This window comes from Miniopterus schreibersii (genome assembly GCF_964146895.1).
Source record: "Miniopterus schreibersii genome assembly, chromosome: 11".
In the NCBI taxonomy this organism is placed as follows: Eukaryota; Metazoa; Chordata; class Mammalia; order Chiroptera; family Miniopteridae; genus Miniopterus; species Miniopterus schreibersii.
The window spans coordinates 50,495,333-50,518,867 of NC_138111.1; the positions used below are offsets into that span (position 1 = coordinate 50,495,333).

General features: G+C 39.1%; 1 protein-coding gene across 12 annotated transcripts in view; it reads right to left on the bottom strand.

The window, feature by feature from the left end:
• The window catches only part of MPDZ (multiple PDZ domain crumbs cell polarity complex component), a 137,966-nt gene that overhangs the window by 23,344 nt on the left and 91,087 nt on the right, over positions 1 to 23,535 (bottom strand). For 7 of the 12 annotated variants that reach the window (XM_081151430.1, XM_081151434.1, XM_081151432.1 and 4 more), the window contains 8 exons: positions 21,375 to 21,479; positions 17,446 to 17,538; positions 15,301 to 15,478; positions 12,433 to 12,543; positions 4,825 to 4,987; positions 2,552 to 2,748; positions 1,302 to 1,393; positions 1,007 to 1,097 (listed from right to left, as the gene is read on the bottom strand). In XM_081151430.1, the coding sequence (XP_081007556.1) occupies positions 1,007 to 1,097; positions 1,302 to 1,393; positions 2,552 to 2,748; positions 4,825 to 4,987; positions 12,433 to 12,543; positions 15,301 to 15,478; positions 17,446 to 17,538; positions 21,375 to 21,479 (1,030 nt within the window). Of the gene's footprint in view, positions 1 to 1,006; positions 1,098 to 1,301; positions 1,394 to 2,551; positions 2,749 to 4,824; positions 4,988 to 7,937; positions 8,037 to 12,432; positions 12,544 to 15,300; positions 15,479 to 17,445; positions 17,539 to 21,374; positions 21,480 to 23,535 lie in introns of all 12 variants that reach the window. The other 5 variants (XM_081151433.1, XM_081151425.1, XM_081151424.1 and 2 more) reach the window with 2 other exon arrangements.

The window sequence follows — 23,535 nt, forward strand, 5'->3', positions numbered from 1 at the left end:
TGGCTTTCATCTAAATGTTCTCTGTAGGCAAGAACTTCAGCTTTCATGCCAAATCTGCATCTAAGGGAATTCATCTCTAAATTCGAGAGCAAACGCCCCAATGTATACCGTATCTCATTCTTAGGCTGCTTCAAATGCATGTCTTCTATTTTCACAAATATGTGTTCCTCTTTTTATTTATTTATTTTCTATTTTGGTAAAAGCCAGCCACCTGGAAGCCTTGTACATCTTATCTGTTTCATTTGCTAGTCTATTCCCTGCCCCGAGAACAGAACCTAATACAAGGCAGGTACCCAATAAATACTTGTTGGATAAATAAATTCTTGACCACTCATTTTTCCTCAGTGAATACATTTAGTTGGGGATGAAGTAATGTCCACTTGGGTCCTAAACATCTGAGGTAACCATTTCCTTCTTTTTTTCATTAGCTTGGGACCTTATCTTTCTCCTGAACTACTCTGATAACTTTTTTACTCCCTTTAACTTCCTTCTCTTCCCTGAAACCTCTGATTTTTCTCTGCACCATTTCCAGAGAAGTCTTTAGAAACACAATTCTCAGTTCTCTGAGTTCCCAACAACATGCCTCCAAGACAAGTCTTCACCATGTTCCCATGATCTGAGCCTTCCTCCTCCCTTCTCAGGGATGCTTCCTCACCAGCTCCCCACCCTGCCTCCCACTGTTCAGTGTGCTCTGCAGTTTTCAACTGTCTGCACTGCCAGGGTTTCCACACCGCTCCTCAACCCATGCGCTCTGCTTGCAAGGTTTGTGCCCCCAAGTCTTCTGCTTCTCTCCAGAGACAGAACTAACGCCTCCTCTTCAACCTTTATTATTCCCCATGTAAACTCTACTACTAACCCTCACGTAAGTGGTGAGCTTACTTACTCGAGTGCTTCCTGCACTAGGCTATAACCTACATGGGGGCCAAGGCTTTGACTTACTTATCTTTTGATGGCCTTGTGGCATATCAATCACATTTTCCCAGAGAAACAAACACGAGCTACGCACCTCCTTATTTTGAAGATTCTCTGAGGTAGAAGGCAAAGGTTCTACTGTATTTCCAGGACATACGGCCATCTGACTCACTGCGTCTTTATTCCTAAAAGGAAATGCATTGACCTGTCATATCATATTATTTTCAATCTTTAAGAATCAGAAGGATTCCTAGAGAAAATTACGCAACGCCAAAGACCTGGAACTGCAACACTAACACATTTATAAATGTTTTATTTTCATTCAAAAGAACTCAGAATTGAAAGGCTAACAACCACTATTTAGTAAACCAGAAAAAGAAAATGCTCACCTGATGAAGATTATTTTCACTTTAGAAGGGGCACATTTAATGATTGATGAAGCATTTTGATGACTTCTTCCATATAAAATTTGACCATTGATCTATGGGAAATAAATATCATGAGTTGAACCTGGAATTTTAATTTTATAAATTTTTATCATCCTATCCAGCTAATGAAATACATATGATTTCTTCCTTTAAAATATTATATATATGTATGTATACTTATACACACACACAACCTCCTTCCCAGAACATGAACATGACTTTGATGGTGATTAAAGAAAAGCTCGTGTTAGAAGCCAACATTAAAATAGTGTCGTATGGTCTGATCTCCATGGACTAAGGAGGCAGCACTTGGACTGCCTGTAGGAGAGCAGACAGTCAGTTTCCTGGCAGGCATTGGGCTTCAGCGTGCTTTGTACACAGCAAGGGCTCTGCGGAAGCATGTGTAACCTGCACGGAGCATCCTGAGGAGTCCCCTGCTGTCATGTTTTCTAGTTTGTCTCAGAACTCAAGTCCTGGGCATAGGTCACTGGGAGAAACAATGCTGGTAGATTCGGGGTTTGGCAGCACATTGTGTCTATGCAGCACAGTACCTGATGGAAAGTGCCTGTCTTCTAGTCATTTATCCATTACCAACTGAGCCTTTCTAACCAAAAGGAAAATACACAAGGTCCAGGGAAAAGTATTACGGCAATATAAAAACATGTGGTCCCAGCCCACAGGAGGCAAGGGCAAACGAAAACAAGCAAATACAATTTTAAACACTATAAAATATGCTCCAGAAGTTTATTTTGTTTGGCAGGCAGAGTTACTGTTTTCATTATTTAGCTTTAACCTTGACCCCAATGCACCCAACATCCGTCACTTGTACCATTAGGGATTCAATTTCCAGTATGTCCAGTGGGTCAGTCTCATTACTGGGGAGTGATTGGTCATTTGGCTTTTCAAAAATCCTAATAAAAAAGCAGCACACAAAAAAATGTTTTTGAAGTGTACTCTTTATTACTGTCTTAGGGCAAAAATTGTTTCTGGTGCTACACAGTCATGACCTTTAAATGGAAGTTAGTGGGAACATGGGCTCTACTTAGTAGAGATTCACTTTAGTGCCAATTTTGCTGTAATGCGTCTATTTTATTAGTCAAGCGATAGTTTTCTCCATCACCATATGAGGCTCAGGTGAATTTTCTAGAAACTGATGATTCCACTGCACCAATTTTGCAAAAGTAAATTCAGCATTTTCTATAAGAAATTACCTCTAGAAGCTCATCTGCAATCTGCAACCGACCATCTTTCCCAGCTGCTCCATTTGGATCAATCCCCACTATAAAGACACTCATCCGGGATCGGTCTTTGTTCCCAGCAAGACTTAGACCCAAACCACTCCGGCCTTTCTCCAGTTCAATCATATGCAGCTCGCCTGTCAGAGTTCCATAACGCTCTCTGATATTTTCTACACACAACGACAAGAGCATAGGTATTGAGAGTTAATTCAGTCAAATGCTTTACTATAGAGGGCTACTTAGAAGAATCTCAAAAGGGCATTATTTGTACCAAAATAATGCCTGGCAGTTAAGAAAAGCTAAATAGACAGGCCACCTAGGTATCCTGGAATACCCAAACTTTGAGGCATTTCTTTGCATCCAGGGCACAGAGAGTACAGTGTCTGATTAATTGGTTTACCTGGGTGATCAGGTCCAAGAGGAAACTCTTAGACTGTGATTAAAACAGAAATTTAATTTATCATTTGCAGAGAGGAACAAAACATCCAGAGTATTCATCTTTCTTTTTCACTTTATATTTTTTTAATTTTTAGAGAGGAAGAGAGGAGGAGAGGAGGGGGGGGGGAGAGACTTGCTGTTCCTCTTATTTATGCATTTATTGGTTGCTTTTTTTTTTTTTTAATATGTTTTTATTGATTTCATTGGTTGCTTTTTGTATGTGCCCTGACTGGATATCAAATCTGCAGCCTTGGCATATCGGACAATGCTCTAACCAACTGAGCTACCCAGCCAGGGCCAGAGTATCCATCTTGACTGGTCCGTGGAAGCTTTTCTCCCATAGGGAAATCTACACTGCCTGTCACATGATGTTGGGCAACTGCTTGGTCCATATATCCAGAATAAAGGGACTGAGTTTTGTTATTGCACAGAGCCATCCAATCTGGACATACCAATGGACCTGTCCCAGCTTTTAGATGTGTGTCCTAAGTAGATGAGACTCTCCATTTGTCCCATCCCACATGGTCAAGAGTTAGAATTTATTCTTTACTCTGAGGAGGCAAGGCCAAATGTGGGGGCCCCAGCCACAGGCCCTAAGGAGGAATCAGCCAGTAGCAGCACTAACTGCCAGGCTGTGAGAGAGCCATCCTAGAGGCCCCGTTCAGGTGAAGCCAGTCAACCACAGCACCCTGACAGATTAATAAGAAACTGCTTTCTTAAGCCATGAAGTTTTGGGGTAGCTTGTGATATGACAAGAGGTAACTGAAATATTCCATTTAATGTTTTCCTCAGAGTATATTATGGTCACCTTGGTAGATTAGCAATATTCTCTAATTTCACTGAAAACAGACTGAGAACTGTAAACTTTAGAAAATGTTACTATATGGCTGATGCCATGTATTCGGCATTGATTCTTAACATGTATTCTGTCATTTCTAGAATCCTTTTAGAATCTAGCAACACAGCTTTTACGTTCTTTACTTCTGAAAAGCATGCCATAGCTTTCTCAAAGGAGATAATTATATTTTTAAAATGAAACTTTTTAAAGTCCTGACAAAGGACTTTATATAACTTTTGGCTAAACTTTTTAATATTTCCCTGTAAAATGGCTTATCTCCTTAGAAAACATAGACACTCCAATGATCCTAATAACAGCTGCCTTTGAATGCTTCCTGGGCATCAGGAATTGTGCTTAGCACTCCTCAGACAATATCTAACTTAACGTTAGCAACTGGAGGTAAAAACTGCATTTTAAAAAGAGGGAGAAACCATTAAGCTAAAACTTAGAGGTGGTTAAACAACTTGCAAATGCTCAAAGTTTTTATCTCAACAATTATACGATATTACCATCCTAGTAGAGAAAATCCCAAAATTCAAGGCATAATATCAACAACAATCAGAGGAATCAGGCCTGAAGAAGGGGGATGACTTGTTCAAGACACAGGTGGGTCAGAAGGCAGTTCCATTTTTAATTGCTGCCACAATTAAAACATAGGGGGGAAAACCCCCAACAAAGTGGTTGATCCAGAACTAGCTTCTGAGAGTACCCGCTCTCTTTAGTTCCCATGTAAATGGCCAAGTGGGCTTTAAGAGGAATGTAGACTTGAAGGAAAGGAGGAAAATGACTTCATGCCTTGGGAATGCACGCTGTATTCAAGCAAAAACAAACAGTATTTTTTTCTCCACACAAAACAGCAGTATTTATAACTAAAGCTGAAACACCCTTATTCATCCGGGGCATAGGCCTCGAGAAACACAAGCTATTTTAATGCCTTTATAATTAAATGCATTACAAAAACATAACTTACTCCAGCTGTACCCAAACTCATCCTCCTGGTCCACTTCGGCTGAGATTTTGCTGGCAGATGACTGGGCGTGATCTCCACTCATTTCTGCAAATGCTGAAGGAGGGGGCATGGGCACATTGCACAATGCGGCCTTTTCTGGCTCTGCTTCCGACTGACTCGGTGCCTGTGGGAACAGGAGGAATGCAGTGGGTACGTGCAGATCAAGCGGAAAAAGTTAAGGAAAAAAGAAAATAATGTCAAAAACAAAAAAACCTGACTTTAAAATATCGAACACATAAATAATGGGGAAAAATATATTTATAAAATGGTAGACAGGATTCAGGTAAAGTTTACAAAAACAAAGTGGTATGTTCAGAAAACAATTCATTAAATTGTTATTTGGTATTTTAAGGTGATGAAATATTCAATTTTCAGGCTTAAATAACTGAAGATGAAAAATTATACCAACTTCCCCTTTTGGAAAAAATTTTCATTCAAAAGTTATCAGAAATGTCCAGGGACCTGGGGAAGATTTAGGGGGCTCTAAAAAAGTCTCCCAAGAAACTGGAAAAAAAATAGCAAATTATTAATCAAACAACCAAAGAAGTTCAAAGCTTGTTAGTGAGACTATATATAAATAATTTTTTATTGCTACCCGAATCCTCTCTCCAAATGACCCTCCCAACAAATCCACCAATGAGCATTACACATGCAGGTTCATCTCCCAGGGAGCCAGCTGGTTAGCACAGAGCACACAGGCTTGGATCTGAGGGCTGGTTTTGAGGGAAACACCATCATTCCCTTGCCACGGGAGCTCTCAGAGCAGATGAGAAACATGGGAGAACACTGCATATAAACCCAAAGTTTGGTATACTTGCTGCCACACAGGTCGTAATTCAAAAAAAGGACTTGGCATCATCAAGTTACAAGTTATCAAACAGAATATTAAGAGTTTAAAAGGACCGTAAGTCACTGAGGTCATTTTGCAGATTAATAACCTGAGGCCATGGAAAATGAAAATGGTACTCAAGTTCTTTTTGCTTAATTCTTAACCCATTCAAATGCACTTTGCATCATACCGGGTCGTCTCCTCCAGTTTCCAGAGTAAGAAAGTAAGTGCCTAATTCAAGGGTCAGAGATGCTGAGCTGAAGTTCTAACCCTGATATGACACTATCCCTGATGCCTTGAGCCTACATTTTCCTAACCTTCTTTATTTTACCTTTCCTTCTACACAAAAATCCCTCTGATACGCCTCATTTTATTTTACATGTGCATATTTGGAAAAAAGACTGTGATTTAAAAAAGTAAAAGCTTCTTACAGAACACACTAAAATGATGGGCACAAATACTTCGGGGTTATTAAATGGTGTCAAGAATCAGAACAGCACAAGTTATACCTAATACTAAAACTATATGGCACCGAACGTGATCTTTCTTTGATGATTCAGAAAGCACTCAGGATTCTAAGCTACCCACACCATGATCATAATAAACATGAAATACTATTTTTCTGGCAAAGCACAGGAAAAATGATTGAGAGAGACTTATGGAGCAATAGATTCTGAGTTACATAATGTCCTGAATTAACACATTCTGTTTACACACCATTGGCCAAACAGACAAGAATTACTAGTGCAAACAATACCCTTGTTATCTTCCCAAATCCTGGGGCATAAAACTCTCAAATTAACAATGTACAAATAAAAAATGAACAAACAAAAAAACCTCACTTGATCCAATCAAGGTTCATTAAACATACTAAGTTAGGGGGAATATATAATTAAAAATTTTTCTGATTAAAATTTTCAAGAATTTATTTCTCTGCAACGATGGAAAATATTAGCCAGCATGAGGTAAGCCCATTTCATTTTTAAACAGGAAAAAGAAATCTAATTTAAACTTTCCAAATTTTAATAAACTGATGGGAACACATTTTATAGATATTACTTGCTGCATAACTATTCTGAGCTGTTAATTTTCCTTAAAACAAATAAACAAACCCTGCTTGTCTACAAACTGTTCAGGATCTTAGGAACATCTTTATACTGTGAGTAAATGAAACCGGTGTCCTAACATAGCCGATGAACCACAAAACAATCCAAGCCTGTATTTACTAAAGGCAACTAGGTGTTCTCTGTTACTACCCCTAAAACCCTCCTTCTCTCTGACATCACATAATTAGCTTGTTGCTGACACTTCTTAAAATTTGTTAATAAAATGTAACTGTTTAACACAGATCATTTAGTTTTCATTGGCAAAGATGCAAGGTGCACTTGAAATCACTCCATGCCATGTACACACACAGCACACTACGTAGTCATGAAAACGTCACACTACGACACACCTTAAACGGCGTGGGGGCGAAAGGGTTAGTTGGGGAACAATGGAAGGTAACGCTACTTGAATTCTGTAACTCCTACAGTAACAGAAAACACACTCCTTCAGATACATGGGCTTTGGTTTTCCTCGTTACAATAACATGAAATTCCAATGAATATTCATAAAATGCTTCTTGAAAAAAATTGTTTACGGCTTTCTTCCTTTTTGAGATCAAATAATAGTAGATTAGTTCTTGTAAGTTTTTGTTTCAAGTTTGGATTTATAATTTAGTCAGAATACCAAGTACAGATTTATAAGCTTTGAAACAGCTACATGTTTCCCGATTCAGGCATTTACATGGACGCACTGGATGAATATTCAGCAGACTCCTGTACACACACAATTTTCTGTGGAGGGATAACTCATAGGAGAGCTTCTAGGACCACCTTGTATAAGTCTATTAAAGATTTAAACCAATGTGAGGTTTTAAAGACACTGTGTGTGACACGAGTCCATATATTTGGCAACTAACAAAAACTTAAATATCAGAAAATTTAACTCACACCAAAATACAGAAAAGGCATTGAACTCACGATTCTCCCTTACTCTTCACAAGGACCATCTAATTTCAGCTATAAAAACGCTCTGGCAAGAAAATGTGCTTAAGAAAGGATTTACATGCCCACTCCAAACACACAGTTGTTTTTTTTCCCTGCCCCAAAGCAGTAAACAGTGAACTGGGACAAAGGCACAGCAGGAACACAGAACAAAACACTTGCAAAAGGCAGTGGCAAGACAATGGGCATTCTCCAACCTTGTCGGCGAGGAGCTGCAGAGAACCAGCGAATGGGTTAGTGCTGCTGAAGCTGTACTTAGGGTAAAGGCTGTGCGGCGAGGAAGGCAAGGGGCATTTCTAAAAGGAAACATAAGAGGCGCTGAGCGCAAAGGAATACATCCCGGGCAACTCGGTTTCAAGAACACAGGACTTACTGATGTAACTGTGGAAAGCTAGATCCGTCACCTCTAGTATTAACAACCACATCTTCTTAAACAGTCAGTCTAGTGACCTGAATCTACACCTAACTCAATCTGGTCACAAACCACATAGGAAATGAGTCTGTCAAATGATCCCAAATTTCTTTTATTTTCACTGACTGTCTTCACTACCAGACAGATGCACACATATTTGCCTACTTTATACAGTAATATCTGTTCCATACACATGAGTAACTATGTTTCAAAATTAAAATCATAAATTTAAAAAATATATACACTTAAAAGCAAGTTGTGCTTTTTAAAACAAAATATCTGTCCCAGAACGCTAGCTCACTGAAACCTTAATTATTCATTAGTTTTTTATCTTGTTCCCCAGTAAGGAAACGTCCCATACTTTGAATAGATATTAAGTCTGCTTAAGAATAATAGCACTTTTTAATTTAAAAAAATAATTTTTTTTTAAAATGAACCACTGTACAGTGGTGTTCCTTATTTCTGTCTACTTTTTTGTGGAGGCAGAAACATTGATGTATATCTTTTAAATTCCCTATAAAAGTTCCCTCATTATGAGGGAATTTATGAGGCTCTGAATAACATCTGAAGTCCTGCCTGCCAGTGTTTCTCAGAGGTTTTGTGGCTTGCCTGCGATACTCCGAGCTAGGACGATTGCCTTTGAATATACATATTAACGGCAGGATGACTGCCAGATAGAATTTAGCATTTTCATAGTCTTTTAAAAAAAAAGAAAAGTAATTTCCTTAGCACAATAAATTCTTCTCTGCATACTCGCTATCTTTTTCTTTTATTGACTACATCTTTCAGGGGAAACTGCAGACATTTAAAACCCATTTTGGCTCCAATGAAATGTTTGTGTTACTTCTCTCTATAAAAAAGCTCTCCTGGCAAGCATCAAGAGCTGCGAGGTTGTCACGTGACACCACCCTGCCCGGGAGAACACTCTGGAAAGACTGTCCCTGCTCAGCGCGCCCGCACTGAGGCTTATGCCACATCGCCCTTCAGTCTGCTCTTCCGCAGTGTTTCTCCTGCAGAGAGAAGACGGGGAAAGAAATGGGCGTGATGACATTTCTGCTCATCTCCACTTGCGCTCTGCTTCTCAGTTGAAAATGTCAACTCCTGCTTCACGAGAGAGAGGACCACAAATGCCAAGGAACGGGACCCTGGCTTACGATGGAAGAAGTGACTAGGCAGGGCCGGAAGACATCTCCTAGGGTGGGAGGTGGAGATTATTTCTAATCCTCAAACCATGAATTTCTCCATTTTGTATTTCCTTTTTAATTCTGTAGAATAACATAAAATAAAGCCATAATGGCAAGAAATAGAATATGTAACGAGAGCTCTAGTTTTTGGTTTATGTTTTGTGTTCTTTCTCCCTCTTCTAAATTTGCAGCTCTTATAGGATTAGAATTTGGCCCCGAGAACAGAGTATAAAGTTCAGAATGAGCACAGCAAGTGAAGTGGCAGATCACTCTATTATTAAGGAAAGATTTCTAGAAACAGACTTGACTTCTTATTAAAAAAATCAATGACGGAACTTCTGTTCATAGTTCCAAGGGCTGATAAAAATAGAAATGTTATAACTAAAAAAGCAGCACAGGGAAGACAAAAACGTTCTCTGGCCCGTATGACGGGATCCACCCTTTCCCAGGATGGGCAGTGGGCCTGGACGCTGTGAGGCGTCCCGCTGGCGGATTTTCAGGGCTTGTTCTGCGAAGTTCTGGTTCTTGAACAGCCTGAGAGCCAAAGACCGGCTTTTCCCCTTACGTATAAGATTCCCTTAAAACTTTACTCCATCCACAAATAAAACATTTACCATTAAGAGACTCTTAGGGATTTGCGATTTTTTTCCCTTTAGATTATGGGAGACGCAGTTTATTTCCACAGGGAGGTAAATCATTGACTACAAAGTGTATCTCCTTTCAAATGCAAAGTTGCTTCTAATTTCCCAAAGCAAAATGCGTATGCAGAGAGGGGGAAAAAAGTTTCTTGTACCCAGCTTAGCTTCTCAGCTGGATCTCTGTAATAAGAAACAGATTAACAAGAGAAAAGCGTAAGTACTGGTTTAATATAAATCTTAGGTGACAGGGAGGCTTCCTAAGGAAATAAAGACCCGAATAAATGGTTAAACCTGAGTGTTTTTATCCTAGGATGGAGTAAGAGTGGGTACATGGAGAGCATCACAGGACAGAAGAATGTGAGCGAAGTGGAGTGAACCGCGGGGAATTTAGCAGAGTCTGTTCATTTCAGGTTCCTCTCAGCATCCCTCCACCTTTGGGGACAAGGATGCTCTTTTCCTCCAGGGACAGGAAGGGCACCTCTCACTGAGGATCTCACAAGCTGCTTCAGGGGATAAGGGCGAGGTCAGAGGCACTCCAGCAAATGCCTTTTCTCAAATTCTTTTTGCTTAAAATATGCAATATCCATCGTGCCATATTTGGGGGAAGCATGTCCTGAACCCTTACTTGAGTAAACATATCATTCTGAGCAAGATTTATCCTAGAATAATTGCTCTAAAATCAGCCATCATTATACCTCGGATAATAAAATAGGAATAGTTTTCAGGTGCATGAAAAAAAGTATCTTCCCAGCTCTTTAGAAAATGTGATGGGCACTGAAAGAAATGTTTGTAGTTTAAGTTTTTAAAAAGTAATACTGAGCAACCTATTCCACAGTTTATAGTCTTGTCCTAAATGATATAAAAGTTTGAAATTAAAAATAAAACAAAAAAAAGGAATAAAATCCACCCCCACAAAAAATAGTTTTAACTTAAACAGCCATTTACCAACATTATCATGCTGTGTCTATGTTTAACACAACAAATGGAAACAAATGTACAAAGATTTATAGTTATTTAAACAAACTGAATAGCATGTGAGAAGAATGCAGGATGATGCAGGCCTGCACTTGGCAGATTTTCTCCTCTGAATGAATAATTATTACCTAACAATAAACAACTGAATGGTTAAAAACTGCAGATGTGGAGATAAAGGCTCACATTAAGAACTTCTCAATTCATTTCTTACAGTAAACCCCGAGCAAGCTACACCTGTCTGGACAACAAAGGGAAGGACCAACGGGATCGATCTAGTCACTTTTATTCCATGGCACAGAATACTGACAAATTACTTTGATCTCTTCTACAGAGCCGTTTGCTACTTTCCTACCATCACTTGGGCATGGATATCTTAAATTCTTAATTTTAAAAGTTACATGTATTTTATATAAAAATTACATATTTTAAGTTTTAGATCATTCTTTTAACTCCCCTCACATATGTTGGAATTTTCCTTTTAAAGACAACCAACCCTAAAAGCTAATAAGCAGGATTTCTCAAACAGAATCAGCATGCTAGGGATTCTTAACTTACATAGGGAAGCGAACCTCTCTATAAGCTTTAGGACACCAAGGAGACTCCTGCAATGGTCTGCAAACCCTTCAGTGAACACGTGTGCCTCTGAAGAATTTTCTAAGGGGTTTGCAGCCCAAATATATTTAAAATAATTTTTTTACTGAGGCATAAAGAAGAAATAGAAAATTAGTCTTAAACTCTTGGCATGATTTTCCTCTTCGGCAACATTAGGGCGTATCAAATACACAAAGCCTCACTTAGTATCTTCTCCATCAACAACATTCGCTAAATGCACTTTTACTTTAAAAAATATTTTTGAAGCCATTTTACTTGTGATGAGCTAAAAGGGGTTGGTAGGTTTCTGTCCACCAGGGACTACACAGTGATGAAGAGCTACACAGTGACTGGGGCTGGGAAACGGCTGTTATAGAAACACACAGCTGGAACAAAATCTACCATGTGGAAATTTAATGGTCAGTGGGATAGACAAATACATTAAAGGACATTCACAGGTGACCATGGGATTGCATAAACTGAAATTTCTGTCTAAGGGAATAAATTTATAAAGAAAACGTAATCTCGCTGGCTTCTAAGGACTCTACAGAGGTTCCAGACCATTAACCTGAAAGACTCCATCACCTTCCTCTTAACTTGTAAACTCTGTGACTATAATATTAATACCTGTCCATCTAGACATCATTGGCCACCATCAGTGGATCCTACTTCCGTGTGTTTCAAACAGACTTCAAGTGTTTATTAAACACGGTAGAAGGGATTTCCAGGACAACTCAATTAAAAAGACAAGCAAAACAAACTTGTAACAAGGGTCCTGAGATTCCAAGACTCGGTATCTTTGCTCCTATAGAGACAACTTGGCCCCTGATACATTAGATTCCAAGTTGAACGCTGTTTGGATATGCTTCCCTTGCCCTCTGTGTTTGCTTACCCTTGGTCTGTTTATAATGCTCTGTACCATAAAGACTACAGGGTTGCCTGCTTTCCGAATGGCTTCCACAGCTTGCTCATGGCTTGCATCTCTGAGGTCCATTCCATCCACCTGCAATGGAAGGCCTCAGCTTAACATTTCAAGAAGCTAGAGAACAACAGAACAATTTGTGGATCTGGAGTTCTGAGAAACCTGGGGGAGGCTCCTGGAAAATCATTTTCATCATCAAAAATCATTGAGACTGTTTGTGGGGACTCAGAACTTTTAATCTGTTCAGCAGACGTGTGGGTCCCTTGTTTTGGACACAGATTTCTGTCTCTAATAATCAACTGAAATAATGATGAGTTAAAATGAAGGCTCTGCTTGTGCTTGCTTTCCTTACACTGCTCAGTTGCTCCTTTAATAAATCAGCATAATTAAAGAAGTAATATAAGGGAATTGCCTAGTAGCACTGTCTTCACCATGAAAGTCACTGTACCAATGTTTTTCCAATTCATTACAGAGTGGTTTGGGAAGTGGGTGGGAGATGCATTGTGTATTTTTCTCCGTACAGGGAAGCTTAAAGTTAAAAACAAAATTCTGATGTTCAGAAATAACAGGTTATGGTGAGGTTAGTTTGGCGAAAGAATCTTTGCAGTAGGTGTGACAGGAGCTGGAAGCCAAGGAACTGTGTTTACTTGTTAGTAAAGAGCTTGGAAATGAAAGTTATTTCGTAACCTTTAACTGACCATGGCTTGCCTGGGTGATGAGCTCAGCTGACGCACTATATGAAAAGGAAGAATAGTCTGAAAGGCCAAATGCTAATCCTGTCAGAAATCTATAGGACACTAGGTTGTTTTATCATTTCCAATCACCACAGTATGGTATATACAACACAACAGCAAAATAAGAGTGGACGAAATTCTGGAAAAGAAAATTATTAGATCTGTGCATAGAACATTATCAACTTTAAAAAAATACATACATTTAATTGAAAACCTCCCTCAGACTGATACTTAGATGGTACTTAACAACATCTCATTCAGTGCATGTTGAAAATGACTTCTAACTTTTTGTAGAATAAAAGTTAGTATTCATGTGTACTATATATTCCATTAGTAGGAAAATATAACAGGGCATTAAATATCTTTGCTCACATCCAAAGAACTCAATACCCAGAATGAAATCATTCGCAGGTCTCTACTCATCTAGTCTATACAGAATTTCAGAAACTCTTAGCAGAAACGTATTACAGAATCCCCAGGATTTCAGAGGCCTACAGCTTTCTTATTTATGAGAAAAGTCCCCACACATAAAAGCTCTCAAAAGACCATTGCTAAACAGCACACGGCATTTTACCACACACAAAAATCCTTTTCAATTTGAAAGACGTGCTTTAACATTCTTTATACGTTTAAACAATACTTTGATGTAAACTATGATCAATTCTTTATATTTACATTATTATTATATAATAATAATAAATATTTCTTACTTTTTCTCCTTAGGTCAAAGGTATTTAAGAGTGAAGTATCCATAAAGTAAACTACTTTGTGATAATCTAAAAATGGAAATTTTAGATAGCACTCCCCCTAAAAAACAGTTCTTCAAAAGAGGGCTAAGACGTCAGCTAATGAAAGGCAAGTACGCAGGAAGAGAGAAAAACCCCCCAATTCTTCCTTGTAAGTGGTCGGGGAAGAATGGCCCTTGCTTTCTCTCAAGTCTCCATCTTCTTCCTTCTTCAGCTCTCAGTAATAGTCAGGCAATCGTTCAATCAACAAATCCCCCAAATGCTAATTTTAAAATAAAGGTTAAGTTATAACCTTCTTCTAAACGATTAAGGCACTTTAATGTGTAAGTTATATGGATTTAGAAAAGGAGAGGCAATCATTTGCACAAACATAGTGATCATTATAGTAACAGCGATCTCTTTCCTTCGGAATGTTGTCTCTTTTATGCTCTATAAATCCTGACAACTCAGCAAATCTGGGTCAGGTATCTCTTCCTCTACACTCTTAACTAAAACTACGCTTAATGTGATCAAATAACTTATCACACCGCTCAGAAGTGACCTGGTTACTTGTCCAGCCTGTCCCACTTGGCAGGCAGGCAGGCAAAGTGCTCTGTGTACTGTGGGATGCCCAGAGCCTGGTACAGCACCTGGAATGCAACAGCTATTCCAAGAATATTTGTTAAGTAAATGAGTGACTCCTGAGGGAAAGTCTATTTAAAATATTAAACTTTGATTTGAATTAAGGAATTAGGTACAATTTGACCAAATGCTTCTCTTTCATACATAACAAAATACACATGTATGTGTACACACATGTGTGGGCATGCACACACACAGCCCTGAGTGATAAATGGGCATAGCATGTAGAAGGAAGAAAATCTGAGCTTGGGCTGGGGGTGGGAGCATTTATATTAAAAGCTATCAAGGTCTTAGCATAAAAGACTCACTTAGAAAAAAATCTCATCCAACAAAGTTTACAATAAAATGATAACTATAAAGTATTTTTTGAAATAACATCTCATTGGAGAACTTAATTGTGATAAACATATTTTGTGTGTGTATATATACTGAAAAATTATTTCCCCAAGAAATTTGCTCTTTTAACCAGGACTTAATTACTTTATCTCAGGGCCTATGTTTTAAAAAATGGCTGGTTATACCTTCAAACATCAGTCTCTACATCAAGATATATAATCTGTTGCCATATATTGAAAAGAGCAATCACAGATGAAAAGAAACAACTAAGAAATGTTTTAACCATGGACACATTTTACTCTAATGTTTGGACCAGTAACCGCTGTAAAGGTGCTGATTCCCTTGGTAAAGAGCATGGAGCAGGTGAGGAATTTTAACACAGAAAGCTCGCTGGAGGGTACCTCTACTATCCTATCTCCAGGTTTCAAGGTTCCGTTTTTTCCAGCTGGACTATCTTCAAGAACATGTTTGATGAAAATGCCCCTCATCACTTCGCCGTTGCTTAGACGACTCCCCATCCCCCGTCCACCAACAATGCTGATGCCCAAGGACTTGCTTGGTTCTCTCCAAAGTTCGACGCTGTAAAAAAATAAATAAAATGTTAAACTCATATGAAAACAGAGGGGAAAAGTTCATGACACTGGACTTGGCAATTTTTTTATTTTTTTTTAAGAAATGACACCAAAAGCAATGATCACAAAAAAGAACAGACAAATTGGACTTCAACAAAATTAAAAACGTTTGACATCAGCGGATACTATCATTAGAGTCAAACGGCAACCCACAGAATAGGAGAAAATATTTGCAAATCTCATATCTGATAAAGGTTTATATCCAGACTATACAGAGAACCCCTAAAACTCAACAACAACAATAACCAGATTAAAAAATGCCAAAGGATTTGAATAGACATTTCTCTAAAGAAGAAATACAACTGGCCCATAAATACATAAATACATGAAAAGATGCTTAACACCACTAATCATTAGGGAAATGCAAATCAAAACTACAATGAGATACCACCTCACACCCATTAGCATGGCTACTATTAAAACAACAACAGAAAAATAAGTGCTGGCAAGGAGAAATGAGAGAAACTGAAGAAATCTGAACCCTTGTCCACTGTTGGGAGCAATGTAACATCTTGTAGCTGCTATGGAAAACAGTATGGAAGGTCCTCAAAAAATTAAAAATAAAATTGCCCTATGATCCAGCAATTCCACTCCTGGGTAGAGACTCAAAAGAATTCAAAGCATGGTCCTGAAGAAATGTACAACCACATTCATGGAAATATTATTCACAATGATGATCAGGGAGAAGCAACCCAAATGTCCACATACAGATGAAGAGATAAGATACAAAATAATTTCATCTGACTTACTTTCGCTTCCCTCCTCAAATAAGAAACTTAACATCTTATAATAAATATATATATATTTTTGCCACAGATCTAGCACTTATATTCTGTTCTCAATATGGGTAATGTAGGGACACTGTGACTTCTTTAAGCAGGCTAAACAGCTTTTAAAGAATTCAAATCAAGAGGTCATTTTGGATGGCTGGAAATGCTTACAGTTTTTTGTGACAGCAACATAAGTTTTTTAAACTTTGAATGTGACTCAACCTAGAAAATGTTTAAATGTGATGGCTGCTGCTTCGAACTCATTTGTGAGCAAGGAAAATCATGAAACTGTACTAAATCTCGGAAGAGCAGAAATTATTCTCTCAAGCCTTTTATTTACTCACTGTAGAATAAATATTAAGTATTTACTAAGTGCAAGGCACTAACATGATGGTCACCCTTAGATCTGCTTAGAGGGAGTGTCCACTGATTACTTTTATTTTACACTGAATGCAAAATACCTTTTGCTTTTCTTTAATTACTTTGTGCATCTCTATATTTGCCTACCCAAGTACATTATAGCTTCTTTGAAGGCAGGAGTTATGTCTTATACTTCCCTCTTATTGACAAAATCGTTTCTTGTCTGGGTCCATAATTAGAACTCCACGAATGTCTATTAAACTGAATTTTATTTTATTTAGCATCAACACAAAATCTTGGCTTAGTGATGCACAGTGATATATCTGAGCATATTTAGGAAAGTCATCTTTTCTATTATATGTCAAATTGGTTATAGACAAAACATGGGTTTGAATAACAGCAGCCTGTGATAACAAGATGCTTACGAACACACGATTGTACATATACATACATTTTGAATATTTAGCTAGCACAAATGCTACAGAAATTTAACATCTGATGTTATATTTAAGATTAAACTCTACAGAAAATATCCCCTCCAACTACCTATGCGTAATTTCCTCTAGTTAATTTTATTTAGTTCCTATTATATGCAAAACGCTTACATACATGTTAGTTTTACCCCTGTGTGATACATACTATCTTCTCCACTGTACACAGGAAGAAATAGATGGATATTAAACAGCTCGCCCAGTGTCACAGTATCAAGTGGTAAAACAGCTCTTGAAACTACACCTCCCTATTTTTAAACACTGAGTAGGCTGAAGACAGAAACAGTCCTTACCGCCTGGGCTGACTCCAATTGCTGTACGCCGCATTCTGAAGTTCGCTTTCCTCTCCCTCTCCTTCTTCTCGCTCTGGTAATTCTGGAATGTCTCTGTTAAAGAGTGATACGATGAGCACCCCAAATCCTAGGAACCCCATGCAAGGCTGTCTTACCTGTCCTTTATTGATTTGGCTAAAAAAGGCAGAACTGCTTTATATTTTCACCATACTTAGCCAATAAGTATACAACATTTCACATTAAGGAGAAAATAAAACCCAGTCGAACAAAATAAAAACCTTACATTAGAATCAGTCTATAAATGGTGACGGAAGGAGACTTACGTGGGGTGATAAACACGCAATACAATATACAGGTGATGTACTGTAGAATTGTATACCTGAAACCTATATAATTTTATTAATCAATGTCACCCCAATAAATTCAATAAAAAGTAACTTTATTGCTTCTGTGAAAAAAAAAAATCAATCTACTATAACTTAGTCTGAAGATACAGCTGAACACTGAGCGTCTTGTCTAGCCTCTTTCCTGATGAAACATGGCAGAAGGAAGGAATAAAATGAGAAGGGGATAAATACAGAATTTTAAAGGAAAACTATTCAACAGGCATTTCTTAAATACCTGCTGTGTGCAAGAAAACAGCAGCACCACACGGGCTCTGAGCCTGCACAGCCCCGGCTGACAATCCCTGCCCTCAAGGAGCTGATCGTTCAGGACGCCAGGAGTTCGGCGTCTCTGCTTCCTAAGAATGGACTGACTCATTCCCTTCACCTTCTGAGGATGGGAATGCTTAGGGCCATGCTTAGGGCCCCGCTTCAGCCCAGCCGGAGGGGCCAGACACAGAACTCTCCACACAGCAAGCAGTTTACAATACACCTATGCTCGAGGTCGCCTGTCAGCTTCTGTAGGGGTTCAGATAGTGCCAAATGCCAGCCATATGACGAAATGTGTCCAGTGTCAAGTAACATGTGAGGGCAACAGAGGATGGGTAAAGCAACTGTGGTGTGCCCTATGCTGTTCGTAAAAACTGGATCGCTAGAGAAACATGTTCACATATTTATTTGAAAGCGGAGGCGGCTATAAAAATTCCGATTCAAAAGTGATTTTCAGTTGACCTTTACAAAAATTGAAAAATCTAAAGAAAGCATATGCTCATATTGTATCCATTCTCCAATGACAGGGCGACTGAACTCGGCCAAATGCTCGAATCTTTAGACTTTGAGATCAGAAGTCATGAATCCAATCACCCCTGTGTTTGAATGTTTCACAACATGTTTGGCAAGTAAATGTCCAGGCTCTACTTGAATTTCGAATTTTTTTCTTTGACCTGAAGGCTGGTTTTTTGTTTTCAACTGTTAAAAGGAAGTTTGCCTGCCTACAGGTCCCGCCCACTGGCTGTGTTTGAATCCCCTCCTGTGGAAACTGAGGAACAAAGCTGTGCCCGAGGCTGGGGCTCTGAGAGCCACGGCAGACAGTGGGGTAGGGCTGTTAGGAATGGGGGGCTGTTAAAATGATGCTAAGAAGCTGAATGAAAACGGGACAGTCTGAGTGAAGCTGTTGTCCAGATGAAACCAGGCAGAGAGATGAAAACTAACCCTCTGGAAACATAACTGGAGGGAATATGACAGAAAAAGCATGTATGGCAGACAGACAAGAACAAGAACTTAGAGCCCCTAAAATATTCAGTACAGCCATGGGGTAGGGAGGGGTTCTCACCCTGGACTCTCTGCTCTGGGGGCTGCTCAGACCACCCTCAGGCACATGCCTCATGAGCTACGAGAAGACGACTCTCCTGAATCCTGATACAAAAGCCTCCTGCTCTTCAAAGGATTCCACAGCCTTGAACCCTTGCACGGCCCAGACGTGCCGATTTCTTCGCCCGTCCCAGGCTGTGGTTTACTGACTCGTGTCCTGGCTCCCAAGAGCAGAAGGACCGATTCTCTTCCTCCTGCACTCCCTCAGCCAAGACGGGTGCTGAACACCAGTGCAACTTTTGTCAACCATAACGGCTCTCTTCACACCTGCCTTTAGGCGCTGCCAGAAACTGGCACAAGGTCACACAGTAAAGGAAGAGAAGTGAGCTTTTAATTGAGGCCGTTCTACTACAAAACCTGAGCTCTTAACCTCCATGCTACACTGCCCATATTTTTACCCTGGCCTTGGGCGATTCTTTCTTTGGATCCAATGGTTCCAAACAGGAAGCCTGACTGCTTACATTCTAATCTTGGCTCTGCCACTTTCTACCTACGAAACTTGGGCAAGTTACTTAACCTCTCTCTCGTGTAGATTCCTACTCTATAAAATGCAGATTGTTTTGTTTGAGCACCTTTATGTTAATAGCAAATATACTTTGTCTGCAGTGAAGCAGCCAGTTGCAGCACTGCACGATCCAGGCCCTTCTCCTTCCTGTGCCGGGGGAAGCGGTGCTGAACATGGCTCTTTCTCTCTAATGCATTTTGAGTGCATTTAAGGCCTCCGAGCTTAAAAGGAATACAGTGCAACTTTGGCACGTTGTTTAATTAAGCCATTTGAAATGATATTTCAGAGGGATATCGGAATGGCTGCTTTTAGCATTCTGGCAGAAAGCATCAGGAAGATCGCTGTAATCCTGAGCTGGACATTCTAGAGTGGAGTGTGGCTGAGCTTTGTATAGACGGGGTCGAGTGAATACTCATTTTCCCATAAAATTCATGAGGCCCCAAGGGCCACGGGATTCCTTCCCTTTATTAAACACGTATCTTCCCTTTCCTAACCCTTTCCGTATTAGGTGCAATCTGCAGAGGAAACAGTGATGTCATATCACGATGCCTGCAGAGTCACTGGACGCCAAAGTGCCTGGGATGTTCTGACATTGCGGAGAAACGGCAGAGCTCTTCTGAGAAGGCCTCAGAATGTTTACAAAGCCGCTTCTGCTCTGCAGTAAGCTTAAAGGGAAATCTGGTGCTCAGCTGCCAATGCAACTGAAAAAAAAACAACTGCTCCACAGCTGAGAGTGTAAGATGGGACATTCTTCTTGGGAAAGCACTTTAACATTATTTTTCTCCCTGTGCTGAACTCAGCAGCAGCATCAAAACTCAGTTCCTGCCTTTCCGAAGGGAAAAAAACCACCCACTTTTTTATTGTATTATTTAGGGGTTAACAACACATTGTGTATCAAGAGCATTTAAAAGGCATATGCTCGCCCTGGCTGGGCAGCTCAGTTGGTTGGAGCATGGTCCCATCCACTGAGAGGTCACAGGTCTGATTCCTGTCAGGACACATGCCCAGGCTGTGTGCTCGATCCCCAGTCAGGGTGCCTACGGGAGGCAACCGACAGATGTTTCTCACACTGATGTTTCGCTCCCTCCCCCCCACTTCTCCCTTCCTTCCTCTCTAAAATCAATAAAAATATATCCTTCAGTGTGGATTAAAAAAATAAAAGGCACGCACTCTGCTTCTCAACACACACACACACCAAGATGTTCAGCTCAACATTCTCCAAGAGAGTAAAAACCATTAAAATGCTCCTCAATCTGTATGTTAAAAAAGGAATAAATAAAATTTCTGAAGATGTTTAAAAATACTTACAAATATATGAAAGAATATTTACAAGAGAGGAAAAAGCATGATAAAAGACTACACAAATTGTAGCTTCCCAGAAAATGATGAAATAACACTCATAGCTAGAGTGAACTCTCCAAGCTCAGTATGTTGAAAGTGCTATATTCAGTGGTATAATTAGAGATGATTTTAGTTTCTTGATTTGAATTTTCCTAATTTTCCACACTATGTCATAATTACTTAAGTAGAGGGGCGTAAAGGCAAAAAAAAATTTTTTAATGCTGAAAGAAGGAATCTCTTTCATTGCTAGTCCTCCCTGACCCTGGATTCGAGATTCTTCTTCATAATCTACTGTATCAGTCATCACGTAGATTTACTGTTTAATTTACCTGCCAGTGTACGAAGAAAAAATATCCAGAGCCATTATTCCTCCAGACTGCTGTCCCAGGCTGATTCTAAACTCTTCCAAATGTTCTGCAGGCACGTAAGTAATCCTGGAACAGAACATAATCCATGAATGCAAAGGGGAGCAAAGTTTTGGCTAACTGTTAGGAAAAGACTCCAAAACAGGGAAATAAATTATATTGTCCCTTCATCCCTCCTTTTTCTCACAACTCATTTAATCAGCTTACTCGGCAGAGAATCCAAACATCAAAAAGATAAAGTATCCTACATGTAAGAATAACAGAAATTAACATTTTAAATGCTGCTGATAAACTATGTGCTTGCCAATAATCATATGGGGGAGGAAAAAAAATTATTAATATTTCCAAATGAGAAGGCGAAAACTACTTTTTGAAATTAGAAAGATCTATAAATTCTTAGGAAAATAACTGTCAGTAATAACCATGATTTCATCCAAAGAGTCTTGGTTTCCTTAGCAGAAAAATTAGGTAGACACTATTAAAACACTGAGTTTTTTACATTATTTTATGTAAATAACTTTACGGTCTTCCATGATACATAATTAATTATGGGTATTAACAAGCATTATCAATCAATAAGTAAATGTTAGCTTTACTAAGTTAAGAACTCTCCAAGTCTGAAGTTAAGCCATTATAACTTTATGGAAAGACGCTCTTACTAGTTTGTAGCAACTTCTAAGTTCATTTTGGTTTCAGGGAAAAGCCTGTTTACACTTGACTGGTCACTTCCTAATTCAACAAGTACTGGCTGAATGTCTACAATGCCAAAGGCGCTGAGTTAGATGCTGACCACAATTATAATGTTTAGAAAATGACATTTGAAAATTCAAGTTTACTGCTGTTCTATAAGGCTTTATAGTTGATACGCTTGTTTAAGTGAGCTGCCCAAGATCCTCAAATTAATGAAAAGGCAAGAGAAATACTGCCTTTGAAGCAAGTTGGGCATGTTTGTGCAACTATATATAAAAACCATAAAGACTACTGAACCAGCTATCCATAACCTACCCCAAAAGACAATAACCTTAAACCCTTAGCACTGGAGTGCAAGGATGAAAGGGTTGTCTTTCATGTTATAATAAAATACGAATTACACCAATGTCATAATTATTGAGTGAGGAAGGCATATAATTTCAGATATAGTGGTTATTCTATAAAAAGCATTCACTCTGTGAGGTCCCTTAGATCTAGAGGCACAGACGCAGTTCAGTTGCTCATCGGGAGCGTGATGGGAAAGTGAATCGCAACCACTCAATCCCGCAATCTCGAGTGCGAAAAGGACGCCGCTTTTTATGAGGCTACTGTAAACAGAAGCGCAATACAAATGCAAGGCAGTGTTCAACAGGGCATCAGCAACCTCGTCACAGCTGATCACCCGGCCCAATCCGTGGGCCCTTTGGGATCTTTGCACGACACTTTTACCTGGAGGATTAAAAACTGAAGCAGAAAGCATAGCTCAGTGGATTCAGGACTAGGCTGGGTGAGAGAAATGCACCCTAATTCTGACCCTATTTAATCTATTCATCTATAAAAACACCTCCTCTATGGTATTAAAATATAATGAATAGTAAATTTACATTACTCCTTCAAAAATAGTAAGTTAGAAACACGTAACAGATTATACTGGAAAAGAACACTGATTGTATTTTACACACACACACACGCACACACACACACAAAGATAAATATAAAACCCCAAACCTGAAAAACCTATTCAAGAAAACTGGTATTATTTCTGAAGATTCAATACGATCAAACACATACAAGTAAAACCTTAAGGGAAAAAGCCAGGAAGAGGTGAGGGGGGGAAAGCAAGAACACAATAGTGAAAATAATGATAATCAGCTCAAAATATTTAAATTTTTAACTGGTTTGAGAAGGAAAAGATATTTCTATACCAAATAATAAAATGAATTTTCCTCTATATTTGTTCAAAATAATTTTCCTTTTACCAAAGAGGGAGGGATGGGGAGCTTTACAAATGTTTTTATGCTATTTTAGAATAGTGAAAAGGTTACAGAAGGCAGTTTTCGTAACTATTTAGCCCAATACCCACAGCATGGCCACCAGAACACATCCCACAATGCAACAGCACGCACACAGCAAGTCCGCACAACACCTCCAAATC